We start from the raw sequence: 22198 nt of genomic DNA on the forward strand, positions 1-22198 counted from the left end.
CATTTCTTCCTAGACTGGAAAGGAGAAGGTTACTCCATCTTCATCATGCCACTCCACACTGTTCAAACCACACTGAAGTTGTGGGAGGATTGCTGCCTATGAACTGGAAAGTTCCCCAGGCTCTATGTTACCCTATACAACCATTCTTTTTTTTTTTTTTTTTATTGGTTGTTCACAACATTACAAAGCTCATGACATATCATATTTCATACATTAGATTGAAGTGGGTTATGAACTCCCAATTTCACCCCAAATGCAGATTGCAGAATCACGTCGGTTACACATCCACAATTTTACATAATGCCCAATTAGTAATTGTTGTATTCTGCTACTTTTCCTACAACCATTCTTCAGAGGAATAATGCCAAATTTCTTTAAGTTCTTCTCTGGTGCCTCCATATGGGCCTTTGGGTTCTTCTATAGCATGTGGATTGGGAAAAAGGCAATGCCATGTGATGAATATAGAATCTCAATTTTTGGAGAAGATGGCTTACAGTCTCATTTGCCATGGAAGGGACCAGTTTTTTTGCTCCCTAGAGAAACTAATAAGAAGCTTCTCATTAAGTCATGGCTTTCCCCAAAGATATATTTCTCCTTTTATTCTCTCCCATTATATGCATTCATGTACTATATAACAATATTTGGTCAACAACGCACCAGATATATAAAAATATACACCATCTAGCCTTGGTGTGTGGTTGGCTCTACTATCTAGTTGGTGCACATATACTCTGTGATGTTTCCACAATGATGAAATCACTTAATGAAACATTTTCTTGAGCATATCCCTCTTGTTAAGTAATTCATTACTATACTTAATTTGGGTCAGGGATGGTTGAGGAAATTCATTTTTTCCAATCTATGGTAAGGCTGTCATGAAGTTTGTATATGCAGAAATATGGTGGACTCAAATAGCACAACTTTCTTTGAATTTAGCCTATAGAGACTTTAGCATGTTTTACTTTAAACTGGGAAGTGTAATCTAACTCTAGGATTTTGCATTCAAAATGGTTCTCAATCAGAAAAAGTAACTAGTCTCTAGAATGCATTTTGAAACATAATAGGCATATTTAGTTTTTATAGAACCAGAGATATTTAGTGGGCTACAGCGAGAAATTCTAAATATCCTGAAATGTGTAAGAAGGTTACATCTAATGAAGAACTGTCCTTCCCCCAAAGCCAATAGCACATTGCATTGAAAAACTCTGCAACATCCATCTGTTAGAATTAATGATGTATGACTGTGAGATGAATTTACTATGATTTTCTTTCATTTGCATTTCATTGATCACTATTGATGATGGCTGCCTTTCGTGTTTCTTGGCCTTTTAAATGGAAACTGTAAATATATAATATGTCTGATTTATGACCAATTATGGCTATTTATTTTTTTAAAATTTATCATATATTAACATAGCAGTCATCTTATACATGTGAAAATATACTCTTTCAATGTGTTTCTTGCTTGATCTCTCTTCATAGTGTGTGCATGCTATTTTATCTGTCTTAGAAATACGTAAATGTATGAACATGTGGAGCTATTCTCAGTATATTACAGGGTGAAAATAAAACTTTGAAGGATACCAAACTGGTAAGAAACTTTGGTGTGGTTGGACTTGAGAGGCTAAACCACCCATTTTGCTAGATTTTGAGTAATTTGCTGGAGTCATGTTTCTCAACCTTAGCACCACTGATGGTTTGGGCCAGAAAATTATTTTTCATGGGGTCCGTTCCATGCACTATGGGATATTTAACAGCATGCCTGGTTTCTATACACTGAGTACCAGTATATACATTGACCAAGTTGTGGAACAAACATAATTTTTGTAGAAATCACAATTCCAATGATTTTTGTTTGTTTTTAATCAGTTGAGATTGGCAGTGAGAAAATGGAAGTATGTGTTGTCCAAGAGGTAATTCTGTATCTACCTTGAATATTTTGTTTGTTTATGTATGCATGTAGGCATATATCTGTGTATTTATTGGTTCTTTTATAAAACATTCTATTTAGTGCATGGTGACATGGTTGTTCTTTCTGTGCAATAATTCCTGCAGCTTTCCCTGAATCCTTGATAAGGGATTGTGTATAGACAAAGCTGTATTAGTGACAGTGGCACAAAGAATTAAAATACAAGACACAGAGGGGAGAAATTTTTTTTCCCACACATTGTCCTTCTGCAAAGTCCAGAATATTAATAGCAGTATTGTTGGGAAGTACATTAGTTTTAGACATCTTAATGAACATTTGAAAAAACAAAAAGTGGGGCTGGGGTTGTGGCTCAGTGGTAGTGCACTCACCTAGCATGGATGAGGCACTGGAGTGGATCCTCAGCACCACATAAAGATAAATAAATAAAGGTATTGTGTCCATCTACAACTAAATAAAATAAAATAAAAAATAAAAAAGCAAGAAAGTTAATATCCAAGGTGATTTTTTTAAAAGTACATATTTTGGAGAAACAGCTGAGATATGGACAAGTGAGGAATAAATATTCTCAAATTGCCAGAAGAAGGTCATTACCTATATGCAAGACCATCGATGCTTGATTTTTGTAAACAAAATGCTATGTAAGTGACTATACAACCGCCAAAGTCATAACCATTGCCAGGTTCTTGAACTTTCTTTTCTTACTAGTTCCATAGGACAATAACCTCACCTTTGATCCATATTAAACAGATCCTCAGGGAAAGCCCACATGGCCACCATTAAACAAAGATGACCACTGTGTTCTCTTTGATTTAAGCTAGGCTCTCCTAAAAGCCCCTGCTCACTACAAAATTGGGTTTCTACATCTCTCCTCATCCTTCTCATTCTCTGCAGACCACAGTATGTTTTCCACTCACAATGATTGTACCATTACTTTAAACCCCTAAATTTCTGATACATGTGATGCCGTTAAATAATACAGTGTCCTTTTTTTTTTTTTACTACAAATCATTTTTTATTCAAGCACAGGCACCAGCATTTAAGTGTTACTTTGGTAGATTTGTATCATTTATATAAAAATATTTACTATCCATCTTATTGCGTGAAGAGTTGAACAATATTGGAACACTCCTGGATTCTCTTTCTGATTTTTATCAGCCTTATGGGCAGCAGACACACCCTTCCTTTGTATTTAAAAATAACCCCACACTATTCATTTACCAGCACTTACAGCACACCAGAACAATTTAATTTGCAGTGCTGCTAATAGACCTTGTCTGCCCCAATTCCGAACAGCTATGCATAAATAAGGGACTTTATTACATGTAGACACTATCATATACAATAATTTGAATCCTCAGAATTATTGTATATGAATTACAGAACTCGAGTACCTTAAAGATGGTCAGGTCTAGCAAAGTCATTTAAAGGTGAGGTTCTCTGAGGTGAAATAATTGGGATTACCTAGTTTATCATTTCTTCCAGCTCTAGTATACTTTTTTTTCCTATTGAGATTGGAAAAGAGCTTCTTTTCTCTTCATTAATTATTTACCAATGAACACCTATCAAGAATAGAATTAGGGGCTGGGGCTGGGCTCAGTGGCAAACCACTTGCCTAGCATGTGTGAGGCACTGCGTTCCATCCTTAGCACCACATAAAAATAAACAAAATAAAGGCATTCTGTTCATCTACAACTACAAAAAGTAGAACTAGATACATGTATTTTTTCTTTAGAGACAAATGTATAACTATATTCAATTATTCTTTGCTACATAAAAAGTCCTTTCCTAGAGTTCTCACTAAACTTTCTTCCTAGTCACATGAATCAGACATTGTCTTCTATAGACAGATATTATGATCAAATTCCTAAAGATATCAGTAGAACACATTTAAGATTTAGCTTGATAAAAGAGCAGAATCTGTGATGTACTTAGAAAAAAATATGTAAAGGAAGATGAAATTGTTCTGGTGTGCTGTACGTGCTGGTAAATGAGTAGTGTGGGGTTATTTTTAAATACAAAGGAAGGGTGTGTCTGCTGCCCATAAGGCTGATAAAAATCAGAAATAGAATCTAGGAGTGTTCCAATATTGTTCAACTCTTCACGCAATAAGATGGATAGTAAATATTTTGATATAAATGATACAAATCTAATGAAGTACCATTTAAATACTGGTGCCCATGCCTGAATAAAAAACAAATTTTAGTGAAAATGGACACTGTATTATTTAACAGCATCACATATATCAGAAATTTGGGGATTTAAAGTAACAGTACAATCATTGTGAGTGAAAAAAAGTACTGTGGTCAGCAGAGAATGAGAAGGATGAGGAGAGATGTGGAAACTCAATTTTGCAGTGAGCAGGGGCTTTTAGGAGAGCCTAGCTTAAATCAGAGAGAACACAGTGGTCATCTTTGTTTAATGATGACCATGTGGGCTTTCCCTGAGGATCTGTTTCATATGGCATCAAAGATGAGGGCTAGGACCAGGTTACAGGTTTTCTTACAGCATAAGTAAAACAATATGAGGAAACAGATGCTGAAAATCACTTGCCAGGGATGTTGGAAGGAATTCAGATTTGTGATGGGTAACCAGAAAACTCCATTTAACCACAAGCTTTAGCAATCTTAAAATCATAGGAAATCTTGTTCTGTTTCTGTTTTAACTTGTTTCTTTTTGTCTATATTTTATTTATTGAAATGATTCATGTATTGCCTTCATGTATGATTTTTAAGAGTATGCTACGTGTCTGTGTAGTTACAAAGGCTTTGCAGAATTTTAGATCATGAAATCATGAAATGAAATCATGAAATTGGTAGGACAATGCTGAACTGAATCACTTGATTTTTGATCTTATGTTCCTGAATTTTCACAATGTTTTTATTATGCTTTTTAATTATATTATCTTAACCATATTTACTATATTATTTTTATTTATTATAATTTTTATTTTTTCGCTTTAAATATGAAAACATTAAGGTTTAAGGGGAATTCTTTTAACTAAAACTTCCTCCTATCAAAACTAATAGAGAAAGCTATTTCTCGAATTCAGGCATGTTGCTTTTGACTTAAGCAAACTTTTTAAAATAGGGGCAGCAACATCATCATTTACCATGCCTATGTATGTTTATTCTTGTAATATTTTTTTCATGGGAAAACTTAACCAGCCATTTCTCAGACATTATCTTCTATAGAGAGTTTTTATGACCACGTTCCTAAGGATAGCAGTAGAGCACATTTAAGAGTTAGCTTGAAAAAAAGAGGAGAATCTGCAATGTACTTAGAAAAAAAAATAGAGTAAGATGAAATTGTTCTGGTGTGCTATAAGTGCTGGTAAATGAATAGTGAGGGGTTATTTTTAAATACAATGGAAGGGTGTGTCTGCCTCCCATAAGGCAGATAAAATTCAGAAAGAGAATCCAGGAGCGTTCCAATATTGTTCAACTCTTCAAGCAGTAAGAGCTATGCAGGAATCCTTCTGTGAACCATAGAAATAATAAATGCTGAGCCCATTGGAACATAATCTCAATCAGCAAGATGCCACTGCCTTCCAGATTTCCTCACAGGCCCTGCTAATTCCATGCCAAAACTAGCAGTGGATTTCTTCCTTCTAATCTCCCCTAATGCCTTATTTGATTATTGTCACTGCTCTCCGACCGTGTACTGTCCCTTCAGAGGCTTCATTTCCCAACTGAGTCAGGTGGAGCAGGTTGGGTGTCTCCAGGACATAGTCTAAGACCACAAACCACTTCATTCCATGTGAAAAGACAGAAACAAGATCAAAGACGGCCTGGGGACTCCTCAAAGTTTTTCTGACAACCTCCTCATCTGTTGGATTACTGACTGGAAGCAAGCAAGGAAGCTGGACATGAGGGGTTTGGAGGATTTCTCTAGTTGATTGGCAAAGGAGAGCTGGTTCAGGGGGAGGAATAAACCAGAAGAAGGGTGAAATGGGCATTTCAGTGAACTGTAGGATGGTGTTACTTCTGCCCTGGCTATACATTATTCTATGGTAAGATATTTTTCTTATTTTTCCTTTTAGCTTGGAGAGAAGGAAAAGTATATACCTACCGGGTGACTTCTCTACCAAACTGCAAAAGAAACCAGAGGGTGGTGTAGCATGTATTTATAATGGAGTGAATTAGGGTAGTATAGACAATATATTTTCTCTGAAACCAGAAGGGTAGATCATTGATTGTCTTACCATCAGGTTAGAAAATGCTCTGGGTAAACTGGCAGATGAAGGCAACTTCTACCCAGAAAACATCAGTCGGATCCTGGACAACTTGCTTGAAGGCTATGACAATCGGCTACGGCCGGGATTTGGAGGTAAGAAGCTACATTTTTTGCTAAATCAGACAACTGTACTTTCCTTCATTCTTTATAGCCCTTCCAAGTCCTAGAGGGGTCAGAAAGGGGGTAGGTCATCAGAGTGGTAAGGAATAGGGGTTCCACAGATAGGTGATTCATGTATTCCTATTGAATCTCTGCCCCTTCCTCAATTAGTGATCTTATGGAAGTTACTTGCCCTCTAAGTTTTAGAATCCTGGTCTATATTGTGGGTGTACAAACATGTTTGCCTCATAGAGAGAATGTAGAATGAAATCCTCTATGTTAAGCACTCCTTAGCATTTGCTCCATGAAAATATATAGATATGTATATATTTATGCATTATTATTTTATTACAATGCTTTCTCTTTTATTCTTTAAAATCTCCTCAATTATACTAGAATAAATTTAAAGTAATGTAACTAATGTGAGGTTTCAGAGTTGAAAGATTCGAGGTGGGCCATAATTGGAATATCCTGGGATCCGCTAGACTCTGGGCATGTGTAGGGGGGATTTGAGAAGTTATTAAGCTCAGTCTCAATTAATATGCCTGGCAATAATTGCCCCTACTCTCTGGGTTAATTCCAGGTGCTGTCACCGAAGTCAAAACGGACATTTATGTTACCAGTTTTGGACCCGTGTCAGATGTGGAGATGGTGAGTGAGTGCTGATTGAGTTGGGTATTTTTACTTAGAAGAGAGTGGAGTCCCACAACTAATGACACGGGGTCACCAAGCTTGGCTCCAGATTCACGATGCAATATGTGCATTCATGCTGGGAGGGCTTGGCCATTAGGGCAGATTACTGCTTACTCTTCACATTTCACTGAGGGTTCTGCTGAAATATTTTGGACTGAAGGCCTTTTAAAGATTAGATCCTCTCTTTCTTCCACATGCCATGCAATGATTCTTTTCTATGAAGAGAAGAATTTCTCCTTTGTGAAGTCCTTATACAATTGTTTAAATAGTTAAACCAAACCAAACCAAACAAACAAAAAAAAGATTCTATGCCCTATAAAAATATATGGAGGTTACTTATGAAACTTAAAATATACCTGTCTTTTGCAATACATCATTGTCAAGTCCAGTTTGTTAAGACAGTAAAAGGAATACTTGGAACAGCTCATGCATTCCCCTTTTTACATTGCAATGGACCAGTGGGTGTTCTGGGGATTCTGTTCCAGGTACAGATGGCTGTAGGATTTGTAAGAAGGTATTTATAGTAGGTGGAGATGAAAACCTGAGCTAGTCCTTTAGAACAAAGTGTACCATGATATCCTTTCACAGTTCTCAGGTAGCATTCTTTTCTTTGAAATTAAAATACAAATACTAATGTGGAAACACACATAACTATCTTTAAATAACTGTGCCATTTGATTTTATTAGGGAAATATAATTCTGGATAAATAGTTAAGGGAGATTTTTTTATCTTTTTGCCATTTGAATTGAGAAAGAAAAGAAGAAAAGGGGAAAAAGAAAGATGAAAGAAAAAAGAAAGGAATAAAGGAGGAAAGAAGAAAGGGAGGAAGAAAGAAGAAAGAAAAAAAAGGGATATGGGTAGAGAGCAAGGGAGGGCTTTATGAAGAGATAAGTATTCTGTAACGTGAAGAGAAGGGAAAGTCACCATAACTCAGAATACTGATTATTTTTGTATTATATGATTCATTCAAATACTGACTCACCCCAAGAAACAACCAGTAGTTCAACAGCTAAGTATACCCAGAATCATTTAATTCTGGGTATACTTAGACTTTTATCTTAAACATATGTCTCCTTTAAAGTGGATTTGTAAAGTGGATTTGTATCCAAGCTAATGTAGCTCAGATAATTATTGTATGACTATATTGTGTGTTATATTTTAGAAACAAAATTACTACCAGTACTAATAAGTATCATAAAGGAATTTATAACAGGCAAAAACATTTATTGACATTCCTTTTGTATAATTACAAGTTATTATCAATAGCAGTAACCTTATCAAAATTCTTAAAATTTTTGATGTTATTTCATGAAAGTCAAAAGTTGAAGCTCCTATTTATATTGATAATATTTACATTCAGACTTAAATGATTCTCTGTTTGGAATAATCATGGAAACATTTACTTGTCTGTTCTCTGACAAAAATATAAAATAGTTATGATGTGTGACCATAACATGTTAATCAGTAAGGTTTATTCCTGGGAATTTGTTGAATGTTGCTGTAATGCTCTGAGACTCTTTTGTAGGTGAATGAAGTACTGAGCAGAGGGTTAGACTAATTGATGGTAGGAAGGTCTGCAAACAACCCGGACTATAAATATTTTCATGTGTTTTTCTTCTAAATTGAGTAGGGAGGTATACATAGGTTCATAGGTGGGAAGATTACTGAACAGACAGAGAGAAAGGTGAGAATAGCCAGGGTTTGAGGAGAAGGAGGTTTGCCCAATACAGCATATCAGTTCTGCATTTGAGAAAAATGATGATTGGCCCAAAATCATTATTCATTAATGATAAATTATTCATTTATTATCATAATCAATTATGTATTGATTATAAAATCATTAGTTATTAAATTATTATTTAGCTTTACTGAGAAGTTATTGTCATAAAGTGTTGCTTTATTGCTTAATTTTAGAATTAGTTTTATAAGCCAGTGAGTGAATTACTTTTAATAAACCATATCTCCATCCCATGTGAATATTGTATTCTCTCCTAGGAGTACACAATGGATGTTTTCTTCCGCCAGACCTGGACCGATGAGAGGTTGAAGTTCGGGGGCCCTACTGAGATTCTGAGTTTAAATAATCTGATGGTCAGTAAAATCTGGACACCTGACACTTTTTTCAGGAATGGCAAAAAGTCAATTGCTCACAACATGACGACCCCTAATAAACTCTTCAGAATAATGCAAAATGGAACAATTCTCTACACCATGAGGTGAGGTTTCTCTAATTCTATTTCCTCTACTGAATTGACTTGCCCATGGCACTAACTTAGAACCATTTGTTTCAATGTCCCTAGGCTTACCATCAATGCTGACTGTCCCATGAGGCTGGTTAACTTTCCTATGGATGGGCATGCTTGTCCACTCAAGTTTGGGAGTTGTAAGTTACAAAAAGCTTCTAAACATCAAATAATGCATTCAAAATATTCAATTATATGATTCTAGTCAGAGACAGGGAAACATAAGAGAAAGAATACTTTGACACTCTTATTGTCAATCTCACAGAGATGTTAGTCATCATAATTAAAAAAAATAAATTTATCTTGCATTTCCTTTTTTTTCTAAAGACAATTCTAATTTGAATGGAAAAAAAGACAGCTAGTCATATTCACTGCTATGTTTAATTTTTTTTCAAATTCAGATGCTTACCCCAAAAGTGAAATCATATATACATGGAAAAAAGGACCACTTTACTCAGTAGAAGTCCCAGAAGAATCTTCTAGTCTCTTGCAGTATGATTTGATTGGACAAACAGTGTCTAGTGAAACAATTAAATCTAACACAGGTAAAAATTTGAATACTGTCTGTAAGGGGACCCCAGTGTACATTTTCAAATCAAATATTTATTTTTTTCCTCTTCATTAGCCATTTTCAGCTAAACTTGTTGTTTTGAAGTGATGAGTGTTGTCTTCAAAATTAATTTTGCAACCAGACGTACTTAAAGATTTATATAATCTTCGAATGAGTCTTTAGAACTCCAACAAAAACAATGACCTGATGTGTCTCTTTGCTCTATCAGCTGCTGAGCAAGTAGCCTTTCATGAGCTGGAAAACGTCTTTGTTTTCTTCCAGCCCAAGCTAATTTAAATCTTGTATGATTGACATTCACCTGCATTCCTTTTACAGACTGTCAAGAGCAATAATACTGATGTACATGTCTTCCAACAGGTGAATACGTAATAATGACGGTTTATTTCCACTTGCAAAGGAAGATGGGCTACTTCATGATACAGATATACACTCCCTGCATTATGACAGTCATTCTTTCCCAGGTGTCTTTCTGGATTAATAAGGAGTCAGTACCAGCAAGAACTGTCTTTGGTATGCTTTGCACTTTGTGCTGCATCTCCATTTATCCTCCATCTCTCATTGCTTGTATGTTTTCGGTGAATATTCACATCAGGACCCCTATTCAGTCCACAAAGGAAATAGACTCCTATCTCATCCAGACAGGTATATTTGTAAAATGGCACTCATCTTTCTGCAAGATATGTAGTGAATCAACAAAAATATTGTCTCAGCAAGAGTTCTGGCTGGTTTCCTATGACTTTCATGTGCCCTATTTAGTAATTTTTTATTTTGATTTGCTTTTTTGTAAGGAAGGAAAAGCAGACAGGTGAAAACTGACATGTAAATCCAGGAAAAAAAACTAAGATACTGAAACTACTCATACAGAAATTGTATCTGACTTTTACTAAGTCGAATCATATTAAATTGTCATTCTGCAGGTCTCCAATGTCACCTATTTCTTATGGTTCAACCCAAACGTTTACTCACATTTATGTGTTATAAAACCACTACTAGTTCTGATGGAATGAAACAAAATAATAAGAAAAAGCTATAACTAAGAATATTATTAGCAATGAAATCCATCCTTTTGTAGATTTTCATGACCAGAAATTTAGTAGTATATACAAAATACTTGAGTTGAACTGAAATCTCCAATAAATCCTGAGTCCTTTGATTTAGTATACTAAATTACAAGTTACAAAAGTATATATGTATAATGATATTGACCATCAATACCACACATCTCCTAATTCTATAAATTACCCAAGTCTGAAGTTTAAGTTGGAAAACTGGTAGCAGATGGATGAGGAAATTTATTTTTTGTAAGTAGATGTTTTACCCTAAGACATTTTTTTTTAAATTGGATATAACTTAATTATATTAATACTCAAACCTAGTAGATTTCTCAATTGTAATGAAAGATGTTTCAGCTACAAAAATTTACCCAAAATTTAAGATTCTTTTTACTTAAGTGATAATAATGTATTGTTTGTTTTCTCATGAATTAAAAAACTAAGAATGATTCATGACTTAAATTTTATAATAGTTAAATACAGTTGAACAACTCTTTGAGGAACTACATTGTATAAGTCACTGCACTAAATTTGAATGATACAAAAATGATAGCACCTATGATAATAATTATGAACAATGTTAATGCAATCAGGTAGCAAACATTACACTGCAGTGACAGAGTGTTTACTACTCTACCTACCAACATCTTCTCAATTGATCCCGCTATTGGCTTCCTGATGCTAATACTGAATTTCTCTCTTTTTTTTTCTCATTTTAGGTATCACTACTGTTTTAACGATGACCACTTTAAGCATCAGTGCTAGGCACTCCTTGCCCAAGGTATCATATGCAACTGCCATGGATTGGTTCATAGCTGTGTGCTTTGCTTTCGTCTTTTCTGCTCTCATTGAGTTTGCAGCTGTCAACTACTTCACCAACCTACAGTCACAGAAGGCCAAAAGGAAGGCACAGCTTGCAGCCCAATCTCCAGTGACAATATCAAAGGCAACAGAACCCTTGGAAGCAGAGATTGTTGTGGTAATTGTTGTCTTTTCTAATGTTACCCACTACTTAGAAAAAGGCAGCCCAAATAGTGATTACATACAAATAAACAGACCAAAATAACAAGCTACATAGTTAAAAGTTGCATAACTCTAGTTTCAAGAGCAAGGCCAATTTCACTTCTAACATCGCAGAAAAAAAATGCAAAGGAACAATCCTTCATTTATCTTTGCTCCAAACTTTCACATCCTTCTTTCATCATCTTTACTTATTCTGGCAGATTCCATGCTCTCAAAGGAGACCAGAAAATTCTTCTTAGCCTTTAGATGTTTCCTTTGAACAGGTTTTATATATATATCTCCTAATGAGATTCTGAAGGAAAGGAACAGGAACCCTTTTGGAATGGACTGTTTTTGTTAGAAATCTGTTTGCTGTTTTAGTTCATGAGCACAAGACGTGAATGGTGAATAATAGATTCTCTGAACTAATCATAGTCCAAATATTTGATTCACATTAAAATATTCTCATATTTATATTTGTATATTAGATACATGCACTCCAATGAGTTTATGTTCAAAGTTTTATAACCAGTGAGAAATGCTCACAAATTTACATTAAATTTTCTGTGGTCAAGCCCTGGTCCCCACAGGTATTTGAATAGGAAACAAAGGATAGCATTGATATTTAAAGGGCCATATATCTACTCCTACTTATCTGTTTCATAGATAAGTGAATTCTTACACAATTAAGCTGGACACCCTTTTAAAAATGCATTTGAAAATTGATTTACAAATATGAATTTGTTTTAATATGAACTCCAAAGAGTAACTCTTAGGAAAGAGATAATTTTTGCTAATAAGATTGAGTAATGCAGACACTTTGAACTGGGGATTTTTTTAATTGATGAATTTTAGCAAGCATTTCTAAATCTCAAAACCATGTATAGCGCAATCATCTTTATTTTATCTTTGTGATCAAAATTATAAAGCTATGCATGGCTTCTCTCTCTGTGAGAAATTTCTTGACTAAAAATGTGATATTTGTTTTAATTGATCATTTTCACTTAGATAAAGGAAGAAGTTTATTTAAGAATTTACATTTTCTCTAGGAAATGAGAGACCAGCCTTATAATAAGTAGAGATATATAACTGACACATTATTTTTCTTGAATCAGCCATGGCAAAAAAAAAAAAAGAATGAAAACTTTTGTCATATAATGACCCAGTGTAATTACCTTCTTTTACAAATGAGAAAACAGGATCTCCAAAAAGAAAAATATTATTTACTACTGGGTAGAAAAACTACCTAGAATTGATTCTAGAACTCCTGATGTTAATAAAATTATGTAGAGTGAAGCCTTCTTTTTCCCACAATTTCTTAAGGACTCAGATATACCAGAATACATACAGGGGATAAAACATTTTGAGAATATAGGTGAGGTCATTCCCCAAATTCTTTCTGTGATATAAGTATATTTCCATGTATTTGAGAGTATATATGAATGATATATTTGGAAATGCTTTTAGGTTTTTAAATTTAATTAATTCTATTATAAGCTATCTGTATGCATAGAGTTATATAATCTACAAATATTGTCCAAAGCTCATATATTATCTTCACACGTACTGGGAAATAAATTATTTGCCAGAATTCAATTTAAAAATTATTTGAGACATAGAGTAAAATAAAAAAGAGAAATTAAATAAAAATAGGGTAAAAAGCAACTGGAATGATTTTGAATATACTCAGTGGTCAGATATTAAAATTAAAAGTAATCTTTATCTTCACTTTCTTTGAAATATCTTGTACTGAGAGGAATATGATTTTAAATCTTTGGAGAAAACAGTAATCACCTCCTCAGGCTATTATTTTAAACGTATAATTTATTAATAAGATAGAATCTAAGATCTCAGGTTTTCATATAAACTATCTCCTACAATCCTAAAATAGTAACATATAATGAGCAGGTCTTTTGGGAAACTGGATAAAAAATTGCATTTAAATCACCTTAAAGTACTTTTTCTTGCAAGTTGCCATTTTTTTCTTATGAAAAATTGTATTTCTGAACCTAGTTCCACTTATAATATTTTTAAACAATGAATAGGAGAATTTTGTTTACAAAAGGCTAAAATGTAGGAATTAAAAACAACAAAAGCTAACAATGCAAACTTTGAACATATCAAAATAAATAAAGGTGATCTTGCAGGATTTTTTCATTTTGTTCACATGAAAACTTGGCAGGTTGTCTTATACAGTGGGGGGGAACAAATACAAATTTCATATTTGCAATTTATATTAAACAATAGTATATTATGATTGCAAAGTCATTTTTTTCCTTGAAAATACCATGACATTTAAAAATGCCCATTCAGTTGTAATCAAAACATCATTATTGGAGTAAGTTGGACATTGAAATAGCAAACTAATATGGTGAAGTTGAGATTTGGGTATTTCGTGTGATTCTATGTTGCATATTTTAAATATGTTCACGTCTTAGGAAACTAAGCATGGAGTAGGTAAAAGATTATTACCTTTGTCACTTTGATTTTGACTTTGAAATTTAAGATAATAATGAAAAAGAATTCAGGTATTAAAAAGGTAGTTCTCAAACTAAAAAACAAAAAAACAAAACAAAAAAACTCCAACAAAACAAAACAAAGAATGCTAGAACACTCATCATCTGTTTTGCTTTTAAGGCATTTGGAATTGGAAATTTAACTTTGTAGATTTTGAGAAGACATTTCAGCAGCCTTTCTCCTGTGTATATGGTTGCCATTTTTATTTGGTGTGCTATCTAGACATTGCAGTCATTCCTGACTTTGTGGTTTCAGAACCTCTGATGTGTCTGGGGTATTCCTGTACTCCAGGCAGACAAAGCTCAGTTCTTGACCTCCTTTGGCACAGCTGGCTGGTTTCTTTATTAATTTAAAGGCTGTGTTCCTAAGAATGAATTGTCCCTACCCCATCAACCTTCTCCTTGAGTGTTGTCATTACTCCTGATTTAGCATGTTGTCTCTACAAGGGGCATGAAACTTTTTGTTCATTATCTACACACAAAATGGATTAAAATTCACTAGCCAGGAAAATGACTACATTATACTGCTTATATTGTTCATTCATTTTCTTTTGTTCCTATTGGGCACCCATTTGTTGAGTACTTAAGTATCCATTCAATAATTCATGCTGTTCAATTGTTTGTTAAGTGCTTTCACATGCCAAGTCCTTTGTTGAATGCTGAGTGACATCCTCATGGAGCTTCTTGTGCAACAGGAAGAGGGACATCTCTGGAAGAAACCAATTAACAAGGCTTTATAATTGTGATCAAGGCTATGGTCAGTGATGTAGGACAGGATGAAGAACCTTGTGAGTATCTCAGTTTGGAGGGGATCTCCATTTCTGGAAGAGTGAAGTCTAAGCTGAGAAGAGAAAGATAAACCTGGCTCTGTTACAGAAGCACTAAGCCAGTTGCTAAAAACTTAAGTATAGAGAGGGAAATAAGACCTATGTCCTTCCTGCCTCCTCTTCAAGGTGGGGCTGTGTGTGGTCCATTTCCAAGCTTACATAGAAAGATGTGAAGGTCTTAGAATGCCAAAAGCTCATCTTTCCCTCATCCAGATTTTGCCAAGATTTCTTTGAATACTGTCATTACTCCATAGAAGTAAGGATTGAATTAAGACATCTGGCTTTCAGGACGAGAAAAATCACAGTGCCCTCTCTCTATGGTTATACCACTCTCTGATTGATAGGGAGAGTGGGGTGGACAAGATGATCAGGGATGTAAGGAGTGTCAGCTGTTTTTCATATGGCCAATCAAATTCCCACCCAATACTTCTTTCTGGAGTTGGGTTTCCCCTAGCACCCCTGCTGCTTCACTGTAGAAATTCTAGAGCTATCTCTGCTCTCAACTCTATTAGCTGTAATGTAAATACAAGCAGAGTTCCGTTTTTTTTCCATAATGATTGATATGATGGTTTAAAAATAATCTCAAATACTGTTCTCAAAGCATAGTCTCTCTGATTTTTTTTTGTGCCTCTACATGCTTGTTCTATAAACAGTTGGTTTTTTCCATTCAGTAGTGCAGTCCTAGTTAGAATATGTAGATATTAAAAGGCTACCCATTGTGCTCTCCCTTTTAAAATATTAGACTTGAAATTGCTCAAAAATATTCTCTTATTGCCTTATGCCCAGACCAAATAAGTGATTGTCATATTGTCCACTTTGACTCAGAGCACCTTTGCAGTGTGACATTACTTAAAACAAAGAGGTGCTCTAAAAATACCCAAAGCAGGATGGCACTCAGCAGCAGGGGAGCCTTGGAAAAATTCACAACCACAGGCTTTCCACTCAAAACAGTGACAGCCCCAAGCTGAGCCCTCATCTGGACTCTGACAAAAGCCTATTTTGCCATCAACTGAAGCTGCTGGGCTTACAGTAGAGTAGGCGGGTCTGATACAAGCCTGGAGCTCGAAAGGCTTGCAAGGTTGGCTTTCTTTTTAGAAATTCAATGCATTTTTTTCTAAATTGGTGTCCAGTTTCCTCAGGCTGCCAATTCCCGATGATCCAGTACCGATTACTAAGTGTGTCAAGTGGCCAGGACTCTTGCATTTCCTTTTGCATATCATATTTTCTGCCTGCTAAAAATCCAACCTCACCCCCATTGCTGCTGGGCAGTGAAACAATGGTGACTCCAAATTAGTGATTATTAAAGGGGATCAGTCTCCCCACAGGACATTAGGCAATGTCTGGAGGCATTCATGGTCGTTGCAATTCGGGGTGGAGGGTGCTACTAGTATCTCATCAGAGGAGGTAAGGAAAGCTGATCAACATCCCAGGATGCATAGGACAGTTTGTCCCGATGAGAATTTTGCACCCAAATCCCTGTAGTTGTGAGTTTGAGAAATCATGCTGGAAATGAATAGCATAAGAATTTCTAACAATGTGATCTTTGGTACCTGAGAAGAACTGAATCCGGGCCTTGCCACTTATTGCCTGTGTAAGCGTCCTGCTGTAGCTTCCATTATAGTGAACATAATGACATTAAAGATGTCGTCAAGGAATAAACCAAACGATGCAAGCAAATTACCTTGTAATGTTGGTCAACAGTAAGCCTTTAGAAATGGTAGCTATGATAGGATGTAATATCAAAAAAAATTTTAAATACAATGTTATAAAACTTTGTTTTTTTTTCTGTTTTCCTGCCTTCTCTAACATATCTTGAAAAAATTTAGATTTTTATTCATTTGTTGATTGAGCATAAGTTTATTAAACTATTTTATGTTCTAGGCTCTGTAGAGATCATGCATGGAACAAGATATCCTATATTATCAAGGAAACATTACAATAGAAAGGGTGATAAGCCACAACAGAAGAATTATACTTAGAAGAGAAAATATTGTAATAGTCACACTAGTTGTAATAGCTAAGTAGGCACAAAAGTGTATAAAGCCAACACATAATCCGTGATACCAGTTGGCACATAATCTTGATATCAAAAGATGTGGAGGAAAGATAGAGATGGGATGGTAGGTAGGTGCACGCTACTCTAGGCAAGAGGAAATCAAGCAAAAGTAAATGAATGGTAAGAATAATAATCAGACATATTTGGGGGGATAATTGAAAAATAGCTATAACTAAGATTTGCTGTGCAAAGTTGTTTGTGTGAGTGTGAGAGGGGGGGGGAGGGAGAGAGAGAGAGAGAGAGAGAGAGAGAGAGAGAGAGAGAGAGAGAGATTCATTTTGCTTAAATTCTAAAAATAAGTTTGTGAGGAAAGTAGTAATTATCCCTAACTTTGAAGATGAGATCTTGAAGCTTAGGGAAAATCAGAATCTCTGATATATATGACATGTCTAAGTCATACACAAGTGAGAAGCAGATAGAGAACTGTAATCTGAAGATTTCCACCTCCCCTGTTCCCCTCACTCCTAGGCAACTCTCTACAGAGATTATTGGGGACAGTAATGAGGGAGAGAGTAATCCTATTCTATGGGACCCTTAATTCCAGGCTAATGCCATTTTACTGAAATTTTTCATGGTGTTTGGTTGTGAATGAAGCCTTTTATCTCTGGACCAGGGATATTTGGCAATCCTCATTAAGTCTTCTGTGACAATGTGACAATGCCAAGATATTCAGAAGCTGCTCTACCACCCCACACCCTAAGTTCGAAGAAGAAAATAACAGTGCCTTTCATTTTTATGGTAAATGATGTTTTATAGTCACTTTTTATTCCATTGAAGTGGCATGCCTGCTTTCCTCTGTGTAAAACAAAGACAAGTTTCAATCAGGTAATGTGTGCTAATAAAGGTCAAGACAAGCCTGGAAAGAAAATCCACTCTCAAGGTTTGCTCTCTTCCTGTGCCATCATGATCTTTAGGACTTTTCCTAGGGGAAGGTATTTCAGTGTTCCCTATGTGTGGGACCAGAGTACGTCTTTATGGAGGATGAACCAGTAATGCATTTTTATCTTTCAGGTGGACAATATATTAATAGCATATTTAATGATTGAAAAATAAAATTAGAGTCCAAGAAACATGATAGAAAACTCTTATGAGGCAAAGAGTCTGGTGACCCTGGAGATTTATTCCTTTGATATCACACATTTTAAATAAAGATTTCCACTTATTTCCTGTCCAAGATCAGCAGACAAGGTTTTCCTTCATTTTAAACCCTGTTCTACCTCCAAGAACCATGATTTATTGAGTTTTGTCCAAATTGTCTACTGCAATACCAGGTCAATAGATAAGATAGTCCTTGCTTGAAATTGTCAAATCACCTGTGAGTACACAGATTTTTCTTTCTTTTTTTCTTATGCTTTGGGTGAAGAAGCAGATTTTTCCATAGTTTCTAAAGTCACATTGGGCTTGAGTTCTCTATGATGACCACTATTATTTAGATACTCAGAAACTTGCATGGCAAATCAAAAGCAAAATTCAGGAGGAAAAATAGAAAGAAGAGATTCTTGAGGTTGTTATTCCTGCAGCCCAAATGTCACCACATCGGCAGGTCGTTTTGTCCTGTGGCTCAGCCCACACAGGGGAGATGGCTACCTCATCCTGCTGCCTCAGGGTTGCTGGCTGAAGCCACGGGAGTCAGCCCATGTGAGGAGGATGCCCTGCCAGGCAGCAAAGTAGTGATTTTGCTGCCAGGGAGGAAACAAGGCCATTTTGCAAGGTCAGTGGTAATGTACAGCAAGCTTTTGAAGGTAGAGACCCAGCAAGACAACCTTGCCTGAAGGAGAGCGATTGTTACAGGATGTAGACAAGAAACAATAGGAATCAGAGGAAAGCACCCTAGATCCAGCACTATGAAAGGAATCTAAATAAGACAGAATCTAAAGTCTGTGAAATAGGCTCAACAAGAAACTGTTGGGATGAAAGAAGTATTGAAATTGACCAGTGAGCTTTTTTGCTAGCCGGGTAATCACAGACAGGGCATCTCACCTGACTGGACCTAGCTTCTCAACCGTCATTGAATGTGGTAAACATTTCTTTCAAGACAGAAGTTGATTGATTTGCAATTTCAGTAGAACAAAACATCTAATGGTTGAAAAGAACATGCAACAAATATGACGTCAATATGGAGGGGACCCAGTAGAGAATTTTTGAGTGAGAAGAAGAACGCTTTTAGTATAGTGCTTCTAGTGAAGAGGCAGATCTATGTCAAAGCCTTCATTTTCTCAGTCAGCTGAAGGCTTTGTACTTGGTCACCAGCCATGCCATACTAATTCTTCTTACATTTCTTAATTTTTCTTCTTATATTTCATCTGGTTCATACTCACAAGCAAGTGAACATGCGGATGGACGGGGGGAGGGGGGCGGTCTGTGTCCAGAAGGTGCAAGTGACCTGCACTCTGGTTTCCCTGAATTAAGTAATTTGGAATCCAGAACACACACACACACACACACACACACACACACACCATTGTTTACATCCATTTCCTTAGTGGCCTTTGCTTACCTTGCAGCTGGCTCAAGTTTTCCTAAAGGTGTGACAGTAATTTTCTGCAACATAGAATATGCTTGGTATCAACTGTTGAAGCATTCAATTTTAGAATGTCAGATTGAAACAAGTTATTTTTTTTAAACAGGTGCTTTCACACTTTCCTGGGAAAGTAGCAGGATAAAATAATACTAAGGGTTTGTTGATATTTTACCTTACAAAGTACGTAGTAAATAATATTTGCCAATGGTGAAAAAATGAGAGATTAAAGTGACCTCTATTCTTTTACCTAGTATGAATATCTCTGTGATTTCTTCCACAGCATTCTGATTCCAAGTACCATCTGAAAAAAAGAATCACCTCGCTGACTTTGCCAATAGTTCCATCCACCGAGGGGAACAAAGTCCTTACCAGCACACCCATCCTACAGCCAACACCTGTCACCCCACCACCACTCTCACCAACCTTTGGGGGCACCAGTAAGATAGACCAGTATTCTCGAATTCTTTTCCCAGTTGCATTTGCAGGATTCAATCTTGTCTACTGGATAGTTTATCTTTCCAAAGACACAATGGAAGTGAGTAGCAGGGTCGAATAGCTTGTGGCCAGGAAAATATAACTCTACTTCCTATTTTCTGTATTTAAAAAAAAATCACAATAGCATTGAGCCTTGTGTAGATGCTTTTCTGATATGAAATCAAGATTGAAAATCTGTAACTCATAGCTTTGACTAAGCATGTATGGAGCCCAAAGCAATAATGTTACCAGTCAAAATTGTAAGTGGGAGATGGCTGAAAAATATAATGTTTCCATACCTTAAATAGAGTTTTTATAAGAGGATAAAGGATTCATGATGAATGTCCTTCATCATTCAGTACTTTAATTGTCACTGCAAATAACAAGGTAACAATATGAGAAATACTGACACTTTCAAAGGTTGCCTTAAATATGTTTTTTGGCTTATTTTACACAAGTGTAAAATAAATATGCAGTCTAAATATTCATCAGTAGGTTTATACCAGCATGTTGGAGGCCTTTATGCTAGCAAAATGCCTTTTGGTGGCATTGTAAAGCTTATATTGAATTTAGACATTTGTTTTTAACCTTGCTGTGCTCTTTTACCTCAGTAAAGTGTGGTATTGTATACATATAAATTATATATCAATCATAAATTATGTATGCATTTGTACGTAGCTTTAGTTTTACTGCTATACTGTATTGTTTTATCCTATTAAATTCTACTTTAAATTAATGTGCTTACCAAAATTCCATGCAGTTGTGGAAAATCTTAGATTTTAAGGAAGCTCTCTATATTATGGCTGTAGTTACCACTTGTAATTTCCACCTTTTTTAAGTATAACACTAAATAAAATATGAATGAACTTGGTTCTTTAGATCTGTTTCATAAACTAGGGATAACAGTTTCCCTAGGTACTGAATGATGTACTGGCTACCTAGTTACTTTCATGCCAGTGATAGTGTCCCTGGTGATTGTAAGAAACAGAGGTATAAGAGACAGGCCCAGTAGCCCCACTGGGTAAAGACTGGAGTCCACGTTTAAATAGTTAATTCTTCTTTTTCTCCTCTTCTATAAACAATGAAAAATGGATGAGACTACACTCCTCTTTCTATTAGTTTAGTTCTTCCTGATGCTTCCTCTGTTTCTCTTACATTGAACTATACAGGGAAACAAGAGTTAGGAGTAAGAGAAAGCATGGAAAGTGGTTTGTCCAAATGGATAAAAACTTCATTAGACACCCTGAGTCTTAGACATTGTTGCAGTCACCCAGAACTCAGAACTCTCTAGCCACTATCTAGGAAAATGTAAAAATGCCCAAACAACTTCAATCTGAATTGAAATAGCCCTTGGCTAAGGTAAAGAGACTGAGATTTCCACCCCAATTCTCCTCATTTAGCTCCTTAACTAAGTATCTTAAGTCTCTGGGAGATGCAGCTCTGTTCTTATTTATAGAACAAAGAAACTGCATTGGATCTGTAATGGTCAATTTGAATTGTCAAATTGTTTAGATTAAGAGGTCAAGGATTAAAAGGTTTAAGGATGCATTGATGAGGGTGTGTCTAGAAATGATTGGCATGTGGGATAGCCAACTGAAATAGAAAACCTCCCACTGGCCAATAGGATGATGGCTTGGAGGGAATACAAGTTGGAAGAACAAGGAAGCAGCCACAGATGCAAGCTCAATTCTTCTTGAATGGCTTCTTTATTGCTGCTATGAACTTCTGAGGATATCAGATTCTTGCTTCTTCACTCTTCCAAAGTGGATTCTCCAGAAGCCTTTTGTCTCAAACTAGGGTAGCAACTTTGATCCCTCTTGTTCTGGGACTTCAGCCTCTTGGACTGCAAAGCTACTCATTCTCCCAGCTTTCCAGCCTGCAGCTGGCCATTGTGGACTGTTCGGCTTTGATCACCCTTTTATAATTATACTTCCTGTTGATTCTGTTTCTCTAGAGAAACTAATACAGAAATCCTCCCCA

At 35.7% G+C, this 22198-nt stretch overlaps 1 protein-coding gene across 2 annotated transcripts; it reads left to right on the forward strand.

The window, feature by feature from the left end:
• The first annotated feature begins 5374 nt into the window (after window positions 1-5374).
• On the forward strand, window positions 5375-21089 carry Gabra6 (gamma-aminobutyric acid type A receptor subunit alpha6). Of its 2 annotated transcripts, XM_026395366.2 has the most exons (9): window positions 5375-5939; window positions 6138-6256; window positions 6846-6913; window positions 8952-9172; window positions 9257-9339; window positions 9601-9744; window positions 10128-10280; window positions 11542-11801; window positions 20025-21089. In XM_026395366.2, the coding sequence occupies exons 1-9, from the start codon at window positions 5878-5880 to the stop codon at window positions 20298-20300; spliced, it is 1386 nt and encodes a 461-aa protein (XP_026251151.2). In that variant the 5' UTR covers window positions 5375-5877; the 3' UTR covers window positions 20301-21089. The 2 variants fall into 2 exon arrangements, with proteins under 2 accessions (XP_026251151.2, XP_026251152.2); XM_026395367.2 differs by lacking the exon at window positions 10128-10280.
• The last annotated feature ends 1109 nt before the right edge of the window (window positions 21090-22198 follow it).

The sequence above is a fragment of the Urocitellus parryii genome, chromosome 1 (genome assembly GCF_045843805.1).
Source record: "Urocitellus parryii isolate mUroPar1 chromosome 1, mUroPar1.hap1, whole genome shotgun sequence".
NCBI classification, from domain to species: domain Eukaryota; kingdom Metazoa; phylum Chordata; class Mammalia; order Rodentia; family Sciuridae; genus Urocitellus; species Urocitellus parryii.

What these genes read in the sequence shown, in the direction of transcription:
- Gabra6 (XM_026395366.2), top strand. Translation starts at nt 5,878, where the DNA reads ATGGGCATTTCAGTGAACTGTAGGATGGTGTTACTTCTGCCCTGGCTA. An exon ending in ACAATTCTCTACACCATGAG is followed by an intron (nt 9,173 to 9,256) that starts GTGAGGTTTCTC and finishes CAATGTCCCTAG; the next exon opens with GCTTACCATCAATGCTGACT. An exon ending in AACAATTAAATCTAACACAG is followed by an intron (nt 9,745 to 10,127) that starts GTAAAAATTTGA and finishes GTCTTCCAACAG; the next exon opens with GTGAATACGTAATAATGACG.